Source organism: Bombina bombina, chromosome 1, assembly GCF_027579735.1.
Source record: "Bombina bombina isolate aBomBom1 chromosome 1, aBomBom1.pri, whole genome shotgun sequence".
Lineage (NCBI taxonomy): Eukaryota > Metazoa > Chordata > Amphibia > Anura > Bombinatoridae > Bombina > Bombina bombina.
In genome coordinates, this window is record NC_069499.1 from 881,990,482 (window position 1) to 882,010,767 (window position 20,286).

The 20,286-nt window shown below is 40.8% G+C and overlaps 1 protein-coding gene across 1 annotated transcript in view; it reads left to right on the top strand.

Moving 5' to 3' along the window:
- RPGRIP1L (RPGRIP1 like) overlaps positions 1-20,286 on the top strand; it is a 440,055-nt gene that overhangs the window by 236,257 nt on the left and 183,512 nt on the right. Inside the window, exons 16-17 of the mRNA XM_053715755.1 lie at positions 15,012-15,191; positions 16,456-16,573. Coding sequence (XP_053571730.1) covers positions 15,012-15,191; positions 16,456-16,573 — 298 coding nt within the window. The remainder of the gene's footprint in view (positions 1-15,011; positions 15,192-16,455; positions 16,574-20,286) is intronic.

Sequence of the window (20,286 nt, forward strand, 5' to 3'; positions counted from 1 at the left end):
ACCTGTAAAATACATCCTAATATAGCTACAATATAAATTATAATTATATTATAGCTATTTTAGGATTAATATTTATTTTACAGGCAACTTTGTAATTATTTTAACCAGGTACAATAGCTATTAAATAGTTAAGAACTATTTAATAGTTACCTAGTTAAAATAATAACAAATTTACCTGTAAAATAAATCCTAACCTAAGATATAATTAAACCTAACACTACCCTATCAATAAAATAATTAAATAAACTACCTACAATTACCTACAATTAACCTAACACTACACTATCAATAAATTAATTAAACACAATTGCTACAAATAAATACAATTAAATAAACTATCTAAAGTACAAAAAATAAAAAAGAACTAAGTTACAGAAAATAAAAAAATATTTACAAACATAAGAAAAATATTACAACAATTTTAAACTAATTACACCTACTCTAAGCCCCCTAATAAAATAACAAAGACCCCCAAAATAAAAAATTCCCTACCCTATTCTAAAATACAAAAATTACAAGCTCTTTTACCTTACCAGCCCTGAACAGGGCCCTTTGCGGGGCATGCCCCAAGAAGTTCAGCTCTTTTGCCTGTAAAAAAAAACATACAATACCCCCCCCCCCAACATTACAACCCACCACCCACATACCCCTAATCTAACCCAAACCCCCCTTAAATAAACCTAACACTAATCCCCTGAAGATCTTCCTACCTTGTCTTCACCATCCAGGTATCACCGATCCGTCCTGGCTCCAAGATCTTCATCCAACCCAAGCGGGGGTTGGCGATCCATAATCCGGTGCTCCAAAGTCTTCCTCCTATCCGGCAAGAAGAGGACATCCGGACCGGCAAACATCTTCTCCAAGCGGCATCTTCTATGTTCTTCCATCCGATGACGACCGGCTCCATCTTGAAGACCTCCAGCGCGGATCCATCCTCTTCTTCCGACGACTAGACGACGAATGACGGTTCCTTTAAGGGACGTCATCCAAGATGGCGTCCCTCGAATTCCGATTGGCTGATAGGATTCTATCAGCCAATCGGAATTAAGGTAGGAATTTTCTGATTGGCTGATGGAATCAGCCAATCAGAATCAAGTTCAATCCGATTGGCTGATCCAATCAGCCAATCAGATTGAGCTCGCATTCTATTGGCTGATCGGAACAGCCAATAGAATGCGAGCTCAATCTGATTGGCTGATTGGATCAGCCAATCGGATTGAACTTGATTCTGATTGGCTGATTCCATCAGCCAATCAGAAAATTCCTACCTTAATTCCGATTGGCTGATAGAATCCTATCAGCCAATCGGAATTCGAGGGACGCCATCTTGGATGACGTCCCTTAAAGGAACCGTCATTCGTCGTCTAGTCGTCGGAAGAAGAGGATGGATCCGCGCTGGAGGTCTTCAAGATGGAGCCGGTCGTCATCGGATGGAAGAACATAGAAGATGCCGCTTGGAGAAGATGTTTGCCGGTCCGGATGTCCTCTTCTTGCCGGATAGGAGGAAGACTTTGGAGCACCGGATTAGGGATCGCCAACCCCCGCTTGGGTTGGATGAAGATCTTGGAGCCAGGACGGATCGGTGATACCTGGATGGTGAAGACAAGGTAGGAAGATCTTCAGGGGATTAGTGTTAGGTTTATTTAAGGGGGGTTTGGGTTAGATTAGGGGTATGTGGGTGGTGGGTTGTAATGTTGGGGGGGGGTATTGTATGTTTTTTTTTACAGGCAAAAGAGCTGAACTTCTTGGGGCATGCCCCGCAAAGGGCCCTGTTCAGGGCTGGTAAGGTAAAAGAGCTTGTAATTTTTGTATTTTAGAATAGGGTAGGGAATTTTTTATTTTGGGGGTCTTTGTTATTTTATTAGGGGGCTTAGAGTAGGTGTAATTAGTTTAAAATTGTTGTAATATTTTTCTTATGTTTGTAAATATTTTTTTATTTTCTGTAACTTAGTTCTTTTTTATTTTTTGTACTTTAGATAGTTTATTTAATTGTATTTATTTGTAGCAATTGTGTTTAATTAATTTATTGATAGTGTAGTGTTAGGTTAATTGTAGGTAATTGTAGGTAGTTTATTTAATTATTTTATTGATAGGGTAGTGTTAGGTTTAATTATATCTTAGGTTAGGATTTATTTTACAGGTAAATTTGTTATTATTTTAACTAGGTAACTATTAAATAGTTCTTAACTATTTAATAGCTATTGTACCTGGTTAAAATAATTACAAAGTTGCCTGTAAAATAAATATTAATCCTAAAATAGCTATAATATAATTATAATTTATATTGTAGCTATATTAGGATGTATTTTACAGGTAAGTATTTAGCTTTAAATAGGAATAATTTATTTAATAAGAGTTAATTTATTTCGTTAGATAAAAATTATATTTAACTTAGGGGGGTGTTAGTGTTAGGGTTAGACTTAGCTTTAGGGGTTAATCCATTTATTAGAATAGCGGTGAGCTCCGATCGGAAGATTAGGGGTTAATAATTGAAGGTAGGTGTCGGCGATGTTAGGGAGGGCAGATTAGGGGTTAATACTATTTATTATAGGGTTAGTGAGGCGGATTAGGGGTTAATAACTTTATTATAGTAGCGCTCAGGTCCGCTCGGCAGATTAGGGGTTAATAAGTGTAGGTAGGTGTCGGCGACGTTGTGGGGGGCAGATTAGGGGTTAATAAATATAACATAGGGGTCGGCGATGTTAGGGGCAGCAGATTAGGGGTACATAGGGATAACGTAGGTGGCGGCGATTTGCGGTCGGAAGATTAGGGGTTAATTATTTTAAGTAGCTTGCGGCGACGTTGTGGGGGGCAAGTTAGGGGTTAATAAATATAATATAGGGGTCGGCGGGGTTAGGGGCAGCAGATTAGGGGTACATAAGTATAACGTAGGTGGCGGTCGGCAGATTAGGGGTTAAAAATTTTAATCGAGTGGCGGCGATGTGGGGGGAGCTCGGTTTAGGGGTACATAGGTAGTTTATGGGTGTTAGTGTACTTTAGGGTACAGTAGTTAAGAGCTTTATAAACCGGCGTTAGCCAGAAAGCTCTTAACTCCTGCTATTTTCAGGCGGCTGGAATCTTGTCGTTAGAGCTCTAACGCTCACTGCAGAAACGACTCTAAATACCGGCGTTAGAAAGATCCCATTGAAAAGATAGGCTACGCAAATGGCGTAGGGGGATCTGCGGTATGGAAAAGTCGCGGCTGAAAAGTGAGCGTTAGACCCTTTAATCACTGACTCCAAATACCAGCGGGCGGCCAAAACCAGCGTTAGGAGCCTCTAACGCTGGTTTTGACGGCTACCGCCGAACTCTAAATCTAGGCCTAAGCGAATATATATGAGACATAAACTTAAAATGAGCTATGTAGCTAGATATTGTAGGTGGAGTGTGGTTACCTAACGCATTGTAACATGTGAAACAAAACTAACGCTAAGCAGTACACAGTTATAGAATAAATTATTATTTCTCTTGTAAGGTGTATCCAGTCCACAGATTCATCCATTACTTGTGGGATATTCTCCTTCCCAACAGGAAGCTGCAAGAGAATCACCCACAGCAGAGCTGTCTATATAGCTCCTCCCCTAACTGCCACCTCCCAGTCATTCTCTTGCAGCTCTCGACAAGGGAAGCAGCTAGAGAGATGTGGTGCATTAATGTAGTTTGTTATTTTCAAATGGTACCGGAGTTATACTATTTTAGCCTCAGGCAGAAAGTTGAAGAAGAGTCTGCCTGTGGTCTTTGATGATCTTAGCAGGTTGTAACTAAGATCCATTGCTGTTCTCACACATAACTGAAGCGATGGGTAACTTCAGCTGGGGGAATAGCGTGCAGGGTCTCCTTCTCTGAGGTATGTGCAGTTTTAAATTTTTCTAGAGAGATGATAAGCTAGAAAATGCTGACAGTGCCTGATTTATTTAAGGTAAGCCTGATTACAGTGATTTAATAACGACTGGTATCATGCTTGCTGTAAAGGGTAATATTTTTATTATTTTCTCACATTACTGAATAGATATAACGTTTGCTTGAGGTGTATAAACGTTTATTTCATATTGGTGATAAAACTTTATTCTGGGGCCCAGTTTTTCCACATGGCTGACTAGATTTTGCCTAGGGATAGTTTTTTAAGGCACTCTCAATGTGAGTACAGTTTGGGAGGAACCTATTTTCCATTAGTTTTTGCAGCTTGAGACATCCAGCTTCCCTGAAGGAGTCCCCTGAACATTTAGGACCTCTCTAAAGGGTTTTTGTGTCTTCCAAAGTCGTTGTATGGGCAGGTAGGGCCACAGTAGAGCTGTGGCAGTTTGTTGTGACCGTTTAAAAACATTTATATCGTTTTTTTTATCCGGTTTTGAAACTAAAGGGTTAATCATCCATTTGCAAGTGGGTGCAATGCTCTTTCAGCCTATTATACACACTGTAAAAATTTCGTAAGATTTACTGCTTTTTTCACTGTTTTAGCAGTTTCTGTGATTGTTTTTTTCTCTTAAAGGCACAGTACCGTTTTTATTTTTTGCTTGTTCACAGTTATTAAAGTGTTTTCCAAGCTTGCTAGTCTCATTACTAGTCTGTTTAAACATGTCTGACATAGAGGAAACTCATTGTTCATTATGTTTAGAAGCCATTGTGGAACCCCCTCTTAGAATGTGTACCAAATGCACTGATTTTACTATAGATTACAAAGACCATATTCTGGCTTTAAAAAATGTATCACCAGAAGAAATTGACAAGGAGGAAGTTATGCCGTCTAACTCTCCCCACGTGTCAGATCCTATAAATCCCGCTCAGGGGACGCCAAGTACATCTAGCGCGCCCATTGCGTATACCTTGCAAGACATGGCGGCAGTTATGAAACATACCCTTACAGAGGTATTATATAAACTGCCAGGATTGCAAGGAAAGCGAGACAGCTCTGGGACTAGAATAAATACAGAGCTCTCTGACGCTTTAGTAGCTATCTCTGATACACCCTCACAATATAATGAAGCTGAAGCAGGAGAGCTTCAATCTGTGGGTGATTTTTCTGATTCAGGTAAGATACTTCAATCTGATTCTGATATGTCTACATTTAAATTTAAGCTTGAACACCTCCGCGTATTGCTCAGGGAGGTTTTAGCAACTCTGGACGACTGTGACACTATTGTAGTCCCAGAGAAATTATGTAGATTGGATAAATACTATGCAGTACCTACTTACACTGATGTTTTTCCAATCCCTAAAAGGTTTTCTGAAATTATTACTAAGGAATGGGATAGACCAGGTGTACCGTTCTCTCCCCCTCCTGTTTTTAAAAAGTTGTTTCCTATAGACGCCGCTACACGGGACTTATGGCAGACGGTCACTAAGGTGGAGGGAGCAGTTTCTACTCTAGCTAAGCGTACCACTATCCCTGTCGAGGACAGTTGTGCTTTTCTAGATCCAATGGATAAAAAATTAGAGGGTTACCTTAAGAAAATTTTTATTCAACAAGGTTTTATTCTCCAGCCTCTTGCATGCATTGCCCCAGTCACTGCTGCCGCGGCTTTCTGGTTTGAGTCCCTAAAGGAAGCTCTACAGGTTGAAACCCCGTTGGAAGATATTATTGACAAGCTTAGGGCCCTTAAGCTAGCCAATTCATTTGTTTCTGACGCCGTTGTTCATTTAACCAAGCTAACGGCTAAAAATTCATGTTTTGCTATTCAGGCGCGTAGGGCGCTATGGCTTAAATCCTGGTCAGCTGACGTGACTTCAAAGTCTAAACTTCTCAACATTCCCTTCAAAGGACAGATCCTATTCGGGCCTGGACTGAAGGAAATAATTTCTGACATCACTGGAGGAAAAGGTCACGCCCTTCCTCAAGACAGGTCTAACAAATTAAGGACCAAACAGTCTAGTTTTCGGCCCTTTCGAAACTTCAAGAGTGGCGCAGCTTCAGCTTCCTCTAACACAAAACAAGAGGGAACTTTTGCCCAGTCTAAGCCGGTCTGGAGACCTAACCAGGCTTGGAACAAGGGGAAACAGGCCAAGAAGCCTGCTGCTGCCTCTAAGACAGCATGAAGGAGCAGCCCCCGATCCGGAAACGAATCTAGTAGGGGGCAGACTCTCTATCTTCGCCCAGGCTTGGGCAAGAGATGTCCAGGATCCCTGGGCATTGGAAATTGTGTCCAAGGGTTATCTTCTGGAATTCAAAACCTCTCCCCCAAAAGGGAGATTTCATCTCTCACTTTTATCTGCAAACCAGATAAAGAGAGAAGCATTCTTACATTGTGTTCAAGACCTCCTAGTTATGGGAGTGATCCACCCAGTTCCGCAGGAGGAACAGGGACAGGGCTTTTATTCAAATCTGTTTGTTGTTCCCAAGAAAGAGGGAACATTCAGACCAATCTTAGATCTCAAGATCTTAAACAAATTTCTCAGAGTCCCATCCTTCAAGATGGAGACTATTCGAACCATCCTTCCTATGGTCCAGGAGGGTCAATACAGACACTACCAGTTTGTGGCTCTTCCCTTCGGGTTGGCCACGGCACCAAGAATCTTTATAAAGGTTCTAAGGTCCCTTCTAGCGGTCCTAAGGCCGCGGGCTATAGCAGTAGCCCCTTACTCAGACGACATTCTGATACAGGCATCGACTTTTCAAGTTGCCAGGTCTCACACGGACATTGTTCTGGCATTTCTGAGGTCGCATGGGTGGAAAGTGAACAAACAAAAAAGTTCTCTATCCCCTCTCACAAGAGTTTCCTTCCTAGGAACTCTGATAGATTCTGTAGAAATGAAGATTTACCTGACAGAGGCCAGGTTGTCAAAACTTCTAAATTCCTGCCGTGTTCTTTATTCTACTTCTCGCCCTTCAGTGGCTCAGTGTATGGAAGTAATCGGCTTAATGGTAGCGGCAATGGACATAGTCCCGTTTGCCCGCCTACATCTCAGACCGCTGCAACTCTGCATGCTCAGTCAGTGGAATGGGGATTACACAGATTTGTCCCCTCTTCTAAATCTGGATCAAGAGACCAGGGCTTCTCTTCTCTGGTGGTTATCTCGGGTCCATCTGTCCAAGGGTATGACCTTCAGCAGGCCAGATTGGACAATAGTAACGACAGATGCCAGCCTTCTGGGCTGGGGTGCAGTCTGGAACTCCCTGAAGGCTCAGGGCTTGTGGACTCAGGAGGAGACACTCCTTCCGATAAACATTCTGGAACTAAGAGCGATATTCAATGCTCTTCAGGCTTGGCCTCAGCTAGCTGCGGTCAGGTTCATCAGATTTCAGTCGGACAACCTCACGACTGTAGCTTACATCAACCATCAAGGGGGAACGAGGAGTTCCCTAGCAATGTTGGAGGTTTCAAAAATAATTCTATGGGCAGAGGTTCACTCTTGCCATCTATCAGCTATCCATATCCCAGGAGTAGAGAACTGGGAGGCGGATTTTCTAAGTCAGCAGACTTTTCATCCGGGGGAGTGGGAACTCCATGCGGAGGTGTTTGCACAGTTGATTCAACTTTGGGGCAAACCAGAACTGGATCTCATGGCGTCTCGTCAGAACGCCAAGCTTCCTTGTTACGGGTTCAGGTCCAGGGATCCCAAGGCAGCGCTGATAGATGCTCTAGCAGCGCCTTGGTCTTTCAACCTGGCTTATGTGTTTCCACCGTTTCCTCTGCTCCCTCGTTTGATTGCCAAGATCAAGCAGGAGAGAGCTTCGGTGATTTTGATAGCTCCTGCGTGGCCACGCAGGACTTGGTACGCAGATCTGGTGGACATGTCATCCTTTCCACCTTGGACTCTGCCGCTGAGGCAGGACCTTCTACTTCAAGGTCCCTTCAAACATCCAAATCTAATTTCTCTGCGTCTGACTGCTTGGAGATTGAACGCTTGATTTTGTCAAAACGTGGTTTTTCGGTCATTGATACCTTAATTCAGGCTCGAAAGCCTGTCACCAGGAAAATCTATCATAAGATATGGTGTAAATATCTTCATTGGTGTGAATCCAAGGGTTACTCATGGAGTAAAGTCAGGATTCCCAGGATATTGTCTTTTCTCCAAGAAGGATTGGAGAAGGGATTGTCAGCTAGTTCCTTAAAGGGACAGATTTCTGCTCTGTCTATTCTTTTGCACAAGCGTCTGGCGGATGTTCCAGACGTTCAGGCGTTTTGTCAGGCTTTAGTTAGAATCAAGCCTGTGTTTAAACCTGTTACTCCGCCATGGAGTTTAAATTTAGTTCTTAAAGTTCTTCAAGGGGTTCTGTTTGAACCTCTGCATTCCATAGATATCAAGCTTTTATCTTGGAAAGTTCTGTTCTTGGTAGCTATGTCTTCGGCTCGAAGAGTTTCAGAGTTATTTGCCTTGCAGTGTGATTCCCCTTATCTGATCTTCCATGCAGATAAGGTAGTTTTGCGTACCAAACCTGAGTTTCTTCCTAAGGTGGTATCCAATAAGAATATCAATCAAGAGATTGTTGTTCCGTCACTGTGTCCTAATCCTTCTTCAAAGAAGGAACGTCTATTACACAATCTTGACGTGGTTCGTGCTTTAAAGTTTTATTTACAAGCTACTAAAGATTTTCGTCAAACATCTGCATTGTTTGTTGTCTACTCTGGACAGAGGAAAGGCCAAAAGGCTTCAGCAACTTCTCTTTCTTTTTCGTTAAGAAGTATAATCCGCTTAGCTTATGAGACTGCTGGCCAGCAGCCTCCTGTAAGAATTACAGCTCATTCCACTAGAGCGGTGGCTTCCACATGGGCCTTTAAAAATGAGGCTTCTGTTGAACAGATTTGTAAGGCGGCGACTTGGTCTTCACTTCATACTTTTTCTAAATTCTACAAATTTGATACTTTTGCTTCTTCGGAGGCTATTTTTGGGAGAAAGGTCTTACAGGCAGTGGTGCCTTCCGTTTAAGCGCCTGCCTTGTCCCTCCCTTCATCCGTGTCCTATAGCTTTGGTATTGGTATCCCACAAGTAATGGATGAATCCGTGGACTGGATACACCTTACAAGAGAAAACAAAATTTATGCTTACCTGATAAATTTATTTCTCTTGTGGTGTATCCAGTCCACGGCCCGCCCTGTCATTTTAAGGCAGGTGTTTTTTAATTTTTAAACTACAGTTACCACTGCACCCTATAGTTTCTCCTTTCTCTTGCTTGTCTTCGAATGACTGGGAGGTGGCAGTTAGGGGAGGAGCTATATAGACAGCTCTGCTGTGGGTGATCCTCTTGCAGCTTCCTGTTGGGAAGGAGAATATCCCACAAGTAATGGATGAATCCGTGGACTGGATACACCACAAGAGAAATAAATTTATCAGTTAAGCATAAATTTTGTTATCCTAGTTCTCAGGCTGCCAGCCTTCATCCATGGTACTGACAATTACCGAATATGGTATAGATATACGTCCAATGAAATCGAAGTCGAAAGTCCCAGAATGTACATGGAGTATTAATGCATCATAGGCAATCTAACTAACAGTTAGCCCATCACCAAACTGAAGTCTAAATTAAATTACCCTACGCCCGCTCTGCCTTTAAGCCATGTCCTCCGGTGCAGATATATGCTGGCCAAAGATCATGTTGTTGCAGGGCAACTAGGTGTAGATTTAGTTGTCAGGGGAGTTAAATTGAGTTTTCTCTTAATATCGACTCCCTGTAAGAGCAATAGGTTATTCCTTAGCGCTTGCTGATCAGACATACCCTGATTTGATAGTAAGTAGGAGCCGATGTCTGTAGTTTCAAGGTAGGTGTCAGCCAGCGCTACCGTTATGGACAGTCCCTGTAGTTCCTGGGAAAACGGGGTCTCTTTAGCTAGGGACTGTTTCAGCGCCAGATCTCCATTCTGCACAAGGATCACATACTCAGCCGGATCCAGCACATCAGCCATCTCCCATGAGTAGTCTCTAACATCCGGGGTGGCTGCTTGGAGGTGGGCTGGAGGATCATGATGAACAGATAAGGCCAAAGATGGCGTGTTGTCATTTGCGCTCACAACAACAGAGCACAATGTCTCCTCAGGTTCTGGCTGTGCCTGCATAGACAGCGGAAGGGAAAGGTCCGATGTTCGAACCAACTCGTAGTGCTCAGTGCTCTGCGTGAATCTGCCAGAGGGAATCTCTGAGTTTTCGGTGATTTTGTCTGCGAGTGTAGCGTAGCTCCCGCCACACTGTACAGGGTCTGCGCTCTTAGCTTCATGGCTCAGCTGCGGTGCGAGGGCTAATAGTAGCGACGTTAGATCTTCTTTTAGACTCTTAAAGTGCCGTTCCAGGAGATGTTGTGTACGTTGTTCCCAAATTTCTAGGGCTTCCATATCAGCAGTGCCGTTTAGATGTAGGTGCTGTCTAGTATCTCCACGTGACACAGCTTGGAAGTGGGTACCAGCATTGAGCTCGCTAAGTGGTGTATCTTCGGTTTCTTTAAGTATTATAGGAAAAGTTTGGGCCCTTAATATGCAAATTAAATCAAATAATTATGTCTAAGAGCCCGGAGCTTCACAGACACACGTCTAGCCGCCTAAGCAGTTGGCTCCGCCCCCCACATTCTTGCTTTTTAAATAAAGATGCCAAGAGAATGAAGAACATTTGCTAATAGGTGTAAATTAGAATGTTGCTTGAGTTCTGTGTCCCTTTAAAGAGACATTAAACCCATTAATTTATTTTGTGATTCAGATAGAACTTACTATTTAAAGGAACGTTGCAGCTAAAATTGGAATCCACATGAATGAATTTCAGTTTTAAATAGAAACATTTTTGTAATATACATGTATTAGCAAATATGCTTCTAGTAAAAGTTATAGCTGTTTCAAAAGTGTATTTAAGTATGCACCGTGCACCAGCATTTTGAACACAGCACTTCCTCAGAGAGCCTAAGGTGCTTGTACTATCTGGTAATGACTCAATTTGTTAATTGCTAACATGATAGAAGCCCCCACTGGCTCTCTGAGCAGCTGCATTATTTAAAATAATGATTCACCGAGAATACTAGCTATGCCTCACATGCACGTGTAGAGAAAAATGTTAACACTAAAACAGTGATACCGTTTACTAGAAGCATTTTTGCTAATACATGAATATTGCAAATATGTTTCTATTCAAAGATGTAATTCATCTATGTGCATTTAGATTTAACAATGTTATATACTTTTGAGCACTAGATGGCTGCAGTGCTTGTATGTTGTACAACATTGTTAAAAGCAATGTTGCAAAACAGCTGCCATACAGTGTGCCCCATGTGCACAAGAGAACAAAGTGAATTTTATAATAGAAGTAAATTAGAAAGTTTTTAAAATGTGTATGCTTTATCGCAGGGTTATTTAAACTTTTTTTCTCAAGACCCAGTACAATAATACCACACACATCTGGCAACACTATTTTTATGCTTGGTCTGAGAATTTCTGTAAGTAACACACACATACTCTCATACATCACACACACACACTCTCTCATACAACACACACACCACACTCCCATACAACACACCCACACTCTCTCATACAACACACACACCACACTCCCATACAACACACCCACACTCTCTCATACAACACACACACCACACTCCAATACAACACACACACACTCTCTCATACAACACACCCACACTCTCTCATACAACACACATACACCACACTCCCATACAACACACCCACGCTCTCATACAACACACACACCACACTCCCATACAAAACACCCACACTCTCTCATACAACACACACACCACACTCTCTCATACAACACAAACACCACACTCCCATACAACACACCCACACTCTCTCATACAACACACACACCACACTCCCATACAAAACACCCACACTCTCTCATACAACACCCACACTCTCTCATACAACACCCACACTCTCTCATACAACACACACACCCTCTCTCATAGAACACACACACCACACTCTCTCATACAACACACCCACACTCTCTCATACAACACACCCACCACATTCCCATACAACACACCCACACTCTCTCATACAACATACACACCACACTCCCATACAACACACCCACACTCTCTCATACAACCCACACTCTCTCATACAACACACACACCACACTCCCATACAAACAACCACACTCTCTCATACAACACACACACCCTCTCTCATAGAACACATACACCACACTCCTATACAACACACTCACCCTCTCTCATAGAACACACACACCACACTATCATACAAAACACCCACACTCTCTCATACAACACACACACCACACTCCCATACAACACACCCACACTCTCTCATACAACACACACACCACACTCCCATACAAAACACCCACACTCTCTCATACAACACCCACACTCTCTCATGCAACACCCACACTCTCTCATACAACACACACACCCTCTCTCATAGAACACACACACCACACTCTTTCATACAACACACCCACCACACTCCTATACAACACACTCACCCTCTCTCATAGAACACACACACCACACTATCATACAAAACACCCACACTCTCTCATACAACACACACCACACTCTCTCATACAACACACACACCACACTCCCATAAAACACACCCACACTCTCTAATACAACACACACACCACACTCCCATACAAAACACCCACACTCTCTCATACAACACCCACACTCTCTCATACAACACACACACCCTCTCTCATAGAACACACACACCACACTCTCTCATACAACACACCCACACTCTCTCATACAACACACCCACCACATTCCCATACAACACACCCACACTCTCTCATACAACATACACACCACACTCCCATACAACACACCCACACTCTCTCATACAACACACACACCACACTCCCATACAAAACAACCACACTCTCTCATACAACACACACACCCTCTCTCATAGAACACACACACCACACTCCTATACAACACACTCACCCTCTCTCATAGAACACACACACCACACTATCATACAACACACACACTCTCTCATACAACACCACACACATAGTCTCATACAAAACATACCACACTCCCATACAACACACACACACTCTCTCATACAACACACACACAGTCTCTCATACAACACACACCCTCTCATACAACACACACCACACTCCCATACGACACACACACACACTCTCATACAACACACACACCACACTCCCATACAAAACAACCACACTCTCTCATACAACACACACACCCTCTCTCATAGAACACACACACCACACTCCTATACAACACACTCACCCTCTCTCATAGAACACACACACCACACTATCATACAACACACACACTCTCTCATACAACACCACACACATAGTCTCATACAAAACATACCACACTCCCATACAACACACACACACTCTCTCATACAACACACACACAGTCTCTCATACAACACACACACCCTCTCATACAACATCACACACATAGTCTCATACAAAACATACCACACTCCCATACAACACACACACACTCTCTCATACAACACACACACAGTCTCTCATACAACACACACACTCTCTCATACAACACCACACACATAGTCTCATACAAAACATACCACACTTCCATACAACACACACACACTCTCTCATACAACACACACACAGTCTCTCATACAACACACACCCTCTCATACAACACACACCACACTCCCATACGACACACACACACACTCTCATACAACACACAAGTCCAACACACACTCAAACAACACACATATTCTGATATAACACACACACACCACACACATGAGTCGCGGCTCAGTAAATATGGTGTTGCAACTCAGTAATGGGTCGCAGCCCGTAGTTTGAAGAACCCTGCTCTATCTCAATCATTAAATTTAGCAATAAATGAGTTTCATATTCCTTTAATCAGATGCAGAAGAACCACATTTTCCCTAAGCTAGTATACATAATCTGTGCAAAAAACACATAAATGTCTGCTTAATTTATTTTGATACCTTGTGTTTGTGAGCTTTGCTATCATAAACTGTTTATTTTAGGCCAAATGAAGGGAAAGCAAAATACCCAAATAAACTTCATGTTCTTTAAAACTACTTTTTTATTAGTTTGAGCAATAAACATTAATTATACTGTATTTTAAAATGGTTTGATACTATTCCTTCTCTTTATCAGTAGTGATAATAGTCTTATTTATTAACCTAATTTTTCCCCCCAAAGAAGATACCAAATTACCAAGATTAGCGCCCGAGTCGTAGAACTCCAAGGATGCACCATACGCTGTTTGTCTACATAATTGTTTGTGGCTTGAGAAAGTCTTTATGAAATATGTGACTCAGCTTCTCTCTGGAACAATAAGAATTGCATGGGCCAGAACATTCTCATAATAAACTTATAATTACTTGGCATTATATGATGCCTTGGTAATCATCAGCATCTTTGCTTCTTTGTGAATTATTAAGTGATACATTTTCCAGACCTCAGTGTCAGCCATTTCGTGCCTTAACTCATGTGTCACTTGGACAACTTGTATGTAACTAGCACTACATGGTAATGTTTAGATCTTAGAAATCCACTATACCTTCAAATGCTTATTTCTGTAATCCACTTTGTATCCAAAGCAATCTGAAACTTAAAGGGACATGAAACCCACATATTTCTTTCATGATTTAGATAGATCATGCAATTTTTAACAACTTTCTAATTTACTTCTATTATCACATTTTATTTTATTTTCTTGGTATCTTTTATTGAAAAGCAAGGGCGTAAGCTGAGGAGCGTGCATGTCTGGAGCACTATATGGCAAGAGCACTAGGGGGCAGCACTATTTCCTGCAATGTAGTGCTCCAGACTCCTACCTAGGTAGCTCTTTAACAAGGAATATAATGGGAACAAAGCAAATTTGCTAATAAAAGTAAATTGGAAACCTTTTTAAAATTGTATGCTCTGTCTGAATCAAAAAAGAACATTTTTGAGTTTCATATCCCTTTAAACATAAACCTTCTTCAAAGCCAGATCATCTTACAAACAGAATTATATAGTTTAAAATTGACAGCATATAGTTAACTACTATTACTTTCCTGGAGTTTGTACAACTTGAACAGTGTGTTCTGTTCTAGGCAAGGAAGCAACAAAAAAGTGGAGAGTTAACATTTTTGGAGAAAGTGGAGGATGACCTCAGCAAAGACTTGGAACGGTCAATGAGGGAATTGCAAGCAAATCACGCAGAGACTGTGCAAGAGCTAGAGAAGACACGGAATATGCTGATCATGCAGCATAAAATCAACAAGGATTATCAGGTGCATATATGATCATGGAAGGTCCAGGAGAATTCTGTAAATTAAGGGCTAAATTATAACTTATTGAGGTTTTTTTCCATACATGTCTTCCACTTTCTGTAAAGTGTCGGTGGCCCCAGTTCATAAAGACTCATTTAAAAAATAAGCTTGCATTATCTGATGTAGTCAATGAGACTACTTGCAGTTCCTTGCTAAAATATATCTTATAGTGCAGACAAGAAGATGTAATGTCATTCCCAAGTCGTGTTTTTGATTACTCCCAGATCACAGTGAAATGGAGGAAAAAGCTTGTTGTGTTAGAGAACATGTGATTTAACCTCACCATTTCAAAGCAGGTTGGCGCAAATTAGCATTTTTAATTACCTTTAAGTCAAACAGAATACTGTATATGAAAATATAGATGATTTCAAGGATTTTCTTAACTATTTTTAAATAATATTTAAAATGTTGCTGAAGGCCCACATGTAGTCTGGAATCAATTGTGAGATTCATATAAAGAATGGAGAGTGCAAGGTCTATTGATTTCAGTGGGACAAAGCTGGCTACTTGCAGCTTCTGTGAGGTTACGCCCCTCATTTTTATTAATTTAATTTTTAAATAAACTTTTGGCTATGAAAATCAGTTTTGTCAGAGCTATGAGTTTTGCTGAATCTAGGCCAGTGTCTGAGGTTTCAATCTATTCACGCCTCAAGTACAATAAACACAATCCTGAAGCAGATATGTCTTTAATGGTACATTTCATGCACCTCCCTCCAATCATGGGTGCTGCCATTTTAGAACCTAAGTTCTACTACAGTTATTATTATTATTATCGGTTATTTGTAGAGCGCCAACAGATTCCGCAGTGCTAAACAGTTATCTGAAGGAGGGTTGCCGCACATGTGTAAACAGGTCATCACTGGAATGTGCTAAGATTTCAACATGACGGCACCTATCACTAGAGGGAGGCGGGGAATAACCTCAAAATTAAGCTTATAAAAAGAAAAGAGGGCTCAGTATTACTATGGTGTGTGTTAATTATATTGAACAAGTATACCACACTGGTATTTCAGAGCAACTGACCCAAAGCCTTACTGATTAACCTACATACATTTTGTATGTGTTAGAGTAAGATGTATAGACTCATGAAGAACCAGATTACTCCAGAATAAAATGTAATTTTAGATTAGTGTCCTTATCGGAATGCAGATAAGCACTTGAAAGAATTCAGAGGTTGTATAAACAACAGGGCACAGCCTATATAATCTGTCCTTTGTGTTCTCAGATTGAAATTGAAACTGTGACAAAGAAGATGGATGATATCAAACACGATTATGAGCTAAAACTTGAACAGTATGCGCAACTTCTCGACCATAGAGCTGCTCGGATCCGCAAACTGGAAGGTATATATGTTTATGTTTTATTTAATTTAGTTGAATAAAGGTAAAAACTGTTATTATTTTCCTCATCATTCAAGCTCCATGTTTAAATATGAAGTGGACTCTTTTTACATCTAAAATGGTTTTAGATTCTATACACATAGGGCCAGATTACAAGTGGAGCGCTATTGATAAGCAATAGCTCTGGAGCGCGCTAACATTTGCACGCAACTTGATTTTACAAGTCCATGGTAAAGCCCTCACGGCTTCCCCTCAGGCAATGTTTGCTCTAGGGGGGTAGCCGTGATTGGAGGAACCCGGATTCATCATTGGTGACCTATGAAGAGGCTTGCGATTGAAGGGGGAAGCGCCGGAGCGGCTTCCAGAATAAAAGGTAAGTATTTGTACAAAAACAGTGAAATGTAAACTTTGATGAATGAAAGTGCCCCTGTTTTTAATAGTATTTTTTAAAAAAGGGCACTGATTCATCAAAGTTTACCTTCACTTTAACAAAAATAAAGCCAAAATGGAGAAGCCATGTGTGAAAAACTAAGTACACCTTATGATTAAATAGCTTGTAGAACCACCTTTAGCAGCAATAACTTGAATTAATCATTTTCTGTATGATTTTTATCAGTATCTCACATCGTTGTGGAGTAATTTTGGCCCACTCTTCTTTAGAACGTTGCTTCAGTTGATTGAGGTTTGCGGGAATTCGTTTATACACAGCTCTTTTAAGGTCCCGCCACAGCATTTCAATCAGGTTGAGGTCTGGACTTTGACTGGGCCATTGCAACATCTTGATTCTTTTCTTTTTCAGCCATTCTGTTGTAGATTTGCTGGTGTGCTTGGGATCATTGTCCTGTGCATGGCCCAATTTTGGCCAATCTTTAGCTGTTGGACAGATGGCCTCACATTTGATTCTAGAATAATTTGGTATACAGAGGTGTTCATGGTCGACTCAATGACTGTAAGGTGCCCAGGTCCTGTGGCTGTAAAACAAGCTCAAATCATCACTTCTCCACCACCATACTTGACAGTTGGTAGGAGGTGTTTGTGCTGATATGCTGTGTTTGGTTTTCGCCAAATGTGGTGCTTTGCATTATGACCAAACATCTCCACTTTTGTCTCGTCTGTCAAAGGACATTGTTCCAGAAGTTTTTAGTTTGTTCAAATGCAACTTTGCAAACCTAAGCCGTACTGCCATGTTCTTATTAGAGAGAAGAGGCTTTCTCCTGGCAACCCTTCCATACAGACCATACTTGTTCAGTCTTTTTCTAATTGTACTTTTATGAACTTTAACATTTAACATGCTAACTGAGGCCTGTAGAGTCTGAGATGTAACTCTTGTTTTTTTGGCAATTGCACGGTCTGACCTTGGGGGGGGGGGGGGTAAATTTGCTGGGACGTCAACTCCTGGGAAGATTGGCAACTGTCTTGAATGTTTTCCACTTGTGAATAATCTTTCTCACTGTAGAATGATGGACTTCAAATTGTTTGGAAATGGCCTTATAGCCCTTCCCAGATTGAGGGGCAGCAACATTTGCTTCTCTAAGATCCTTTCTGATGTCTTTACTCCTTGGCATTTTGTTAAGACACCTGAATGCTCCTGACCAGCAAATTGCTAAAACTTCGGCTTTTACAGTATAGAGGTGGTCACACTTGCTGATGATCAATTAATCAAGGACATTTGATTAGCTGCTACTTACCCTCTTAATTCCTATGGAAGCAGTAAGGGTGCACTTAGTTTTTCACACATGGCTTCTCCATTTCGGCTTTATTTTTGTTAAATAAATCATGACACAGTGTAATATGTTATGTGTTGTTGTTCATCTAAGGTTGTATTTACCTAATTTTAAGACCTGCTAAAGACCAGATGATTGTTATTATGTCCTGATACGTAAAACCATAAAGAGGGTGTACTTGCTTTTTCACATGACTGCATATCAATCTCAACTCTGATTCAGGTGCAAGTGTTAAAACATCTACAATGTTTCGGGTTCTCTGAGAGTTCAGATGCGGTTAAGTCCCATTCTAGGGTTAATATTCTTATATTTATAATACCCCCCTAAAGAAGATGTCCATATGCATGAAAGAATATCTAATCTCATAGAGTAACATAAAACCTCAAAGCTTATAGTGCATTATCAAAAAATCTCAAGTAAGCACATCACACAAGGTACAATACAACTATTAAAACCATTTTGCATTCAATATAATTTTTATTCAATCTTAATGTGTTTCGAGTAGAAATACTTGAAATTCCTATGTTCTTTTTCACCTAGAAAAAATGTTCTTTTTATTTTTAAATAGATATTTAAAGATAGATAGATAAATAGTTAAAGATATATATTATTAAAACAATAATCATACATAAATATAGAAATATATGTTTAAAAAATAAAAATAACATTTTCTTCTATGAAAAGAACATAGAAATGTGAAGTATTACTAACACACCTTCGGTTTTAGCGTAGTCGATCTAGCGCAGAATTGGGTTATGCTTTTTTTGTAGCGTGCCCCATAGAAGTCAATGAGGAAAAGCATTTAGGGCAGTTGAGGTATCCGAAGTCTTAAAGTTAGCATGAGTCTTTTGCTTACACGCTTTTTACTTTCAACTTGTAATACACTAACAAGAATCATTCTGCTATTTTCTTCTTAAACAGGAAGAGTCCACAGCTGCATTCATTACTTTTGAGAATTCAGAACCTGGCCAGTAGGAGGAGGCAAAGACACTTCAGCCAAAGGCTTAAAGGGTCACTTAACCCAAATTTTTTCTTTTGTGATTCAGATAGAGCATGCAAATTTAAGCAACTTTCTAATTTACTCCTATTATGAATTTTTCTTCGTTTCTTGCTTTCTTTATTTGAAAAAGAAGTCATCTAAGCTATTTTTGTGGTTCAGACCATGGAAAGCACTTGTTTATTGGTGGGTGAATCTATCCACCAATCAGCAAGAACAACACAGTGTGTTCACCAAAAATGGGCCGGCATCTAAACTTACATTCTTGCATTTCAAATAAAGATACCAAGAGAATGAAGAGAATTTGATAATAGGAGTAAATTAGAAAGTTGCTTAAAAATACATGCTCTATCTGAATCACGAAAGAAAAAAATTGGGTTCAGTGTCCCTTTAAATACGGGCTGGTATTGATAACACTGATTGTGCACTATGTTGGCGCCTTCTTTTTTTCTCCTTTTAAATACCTCCCCCACTTCCCTCATCCCCCAGTCATTCTTTGCCTTTCGTCACAAGAGGTTGGCAGAGAAGTATCAGAAGATTGAAGTGAGTCTCTTATGGAGGGTAGTACCCTTCGAAATGGGACTGGAGTTTTAAGTAATACTGTCAGCCTCTCTCATGGATGAAAGTTAGAGTCCGGAGATGCAGAGAGTGTCGTCTCTGCGAAACCATCCCGACTCATGTTAACAGCTCCTGGGCAATCAGCGTTGACGAGTTTCCCTGCCTACCTTTATTCACTAAAGTCCATGTCAGAAATGATGCTACTATCTGTCACACTTGAAGGGCCGTGTTCCTGTTCCACGGCGTAGATTCTGGTAAGATTGTTTCATTTTATTTTGATATGTGAATGTAATGTTAACGAAAGAAGTCGGGGTCCCAGTGGGACTTCTTTATCTTAAAATGGAATCAAGGGTTAATATCTCCTGTGGGGGGTTATTGAACCGGGGGGACTTTAATCATGTTTGTTATGTAATTCTTTCTGTCAATGTGTAGTGATG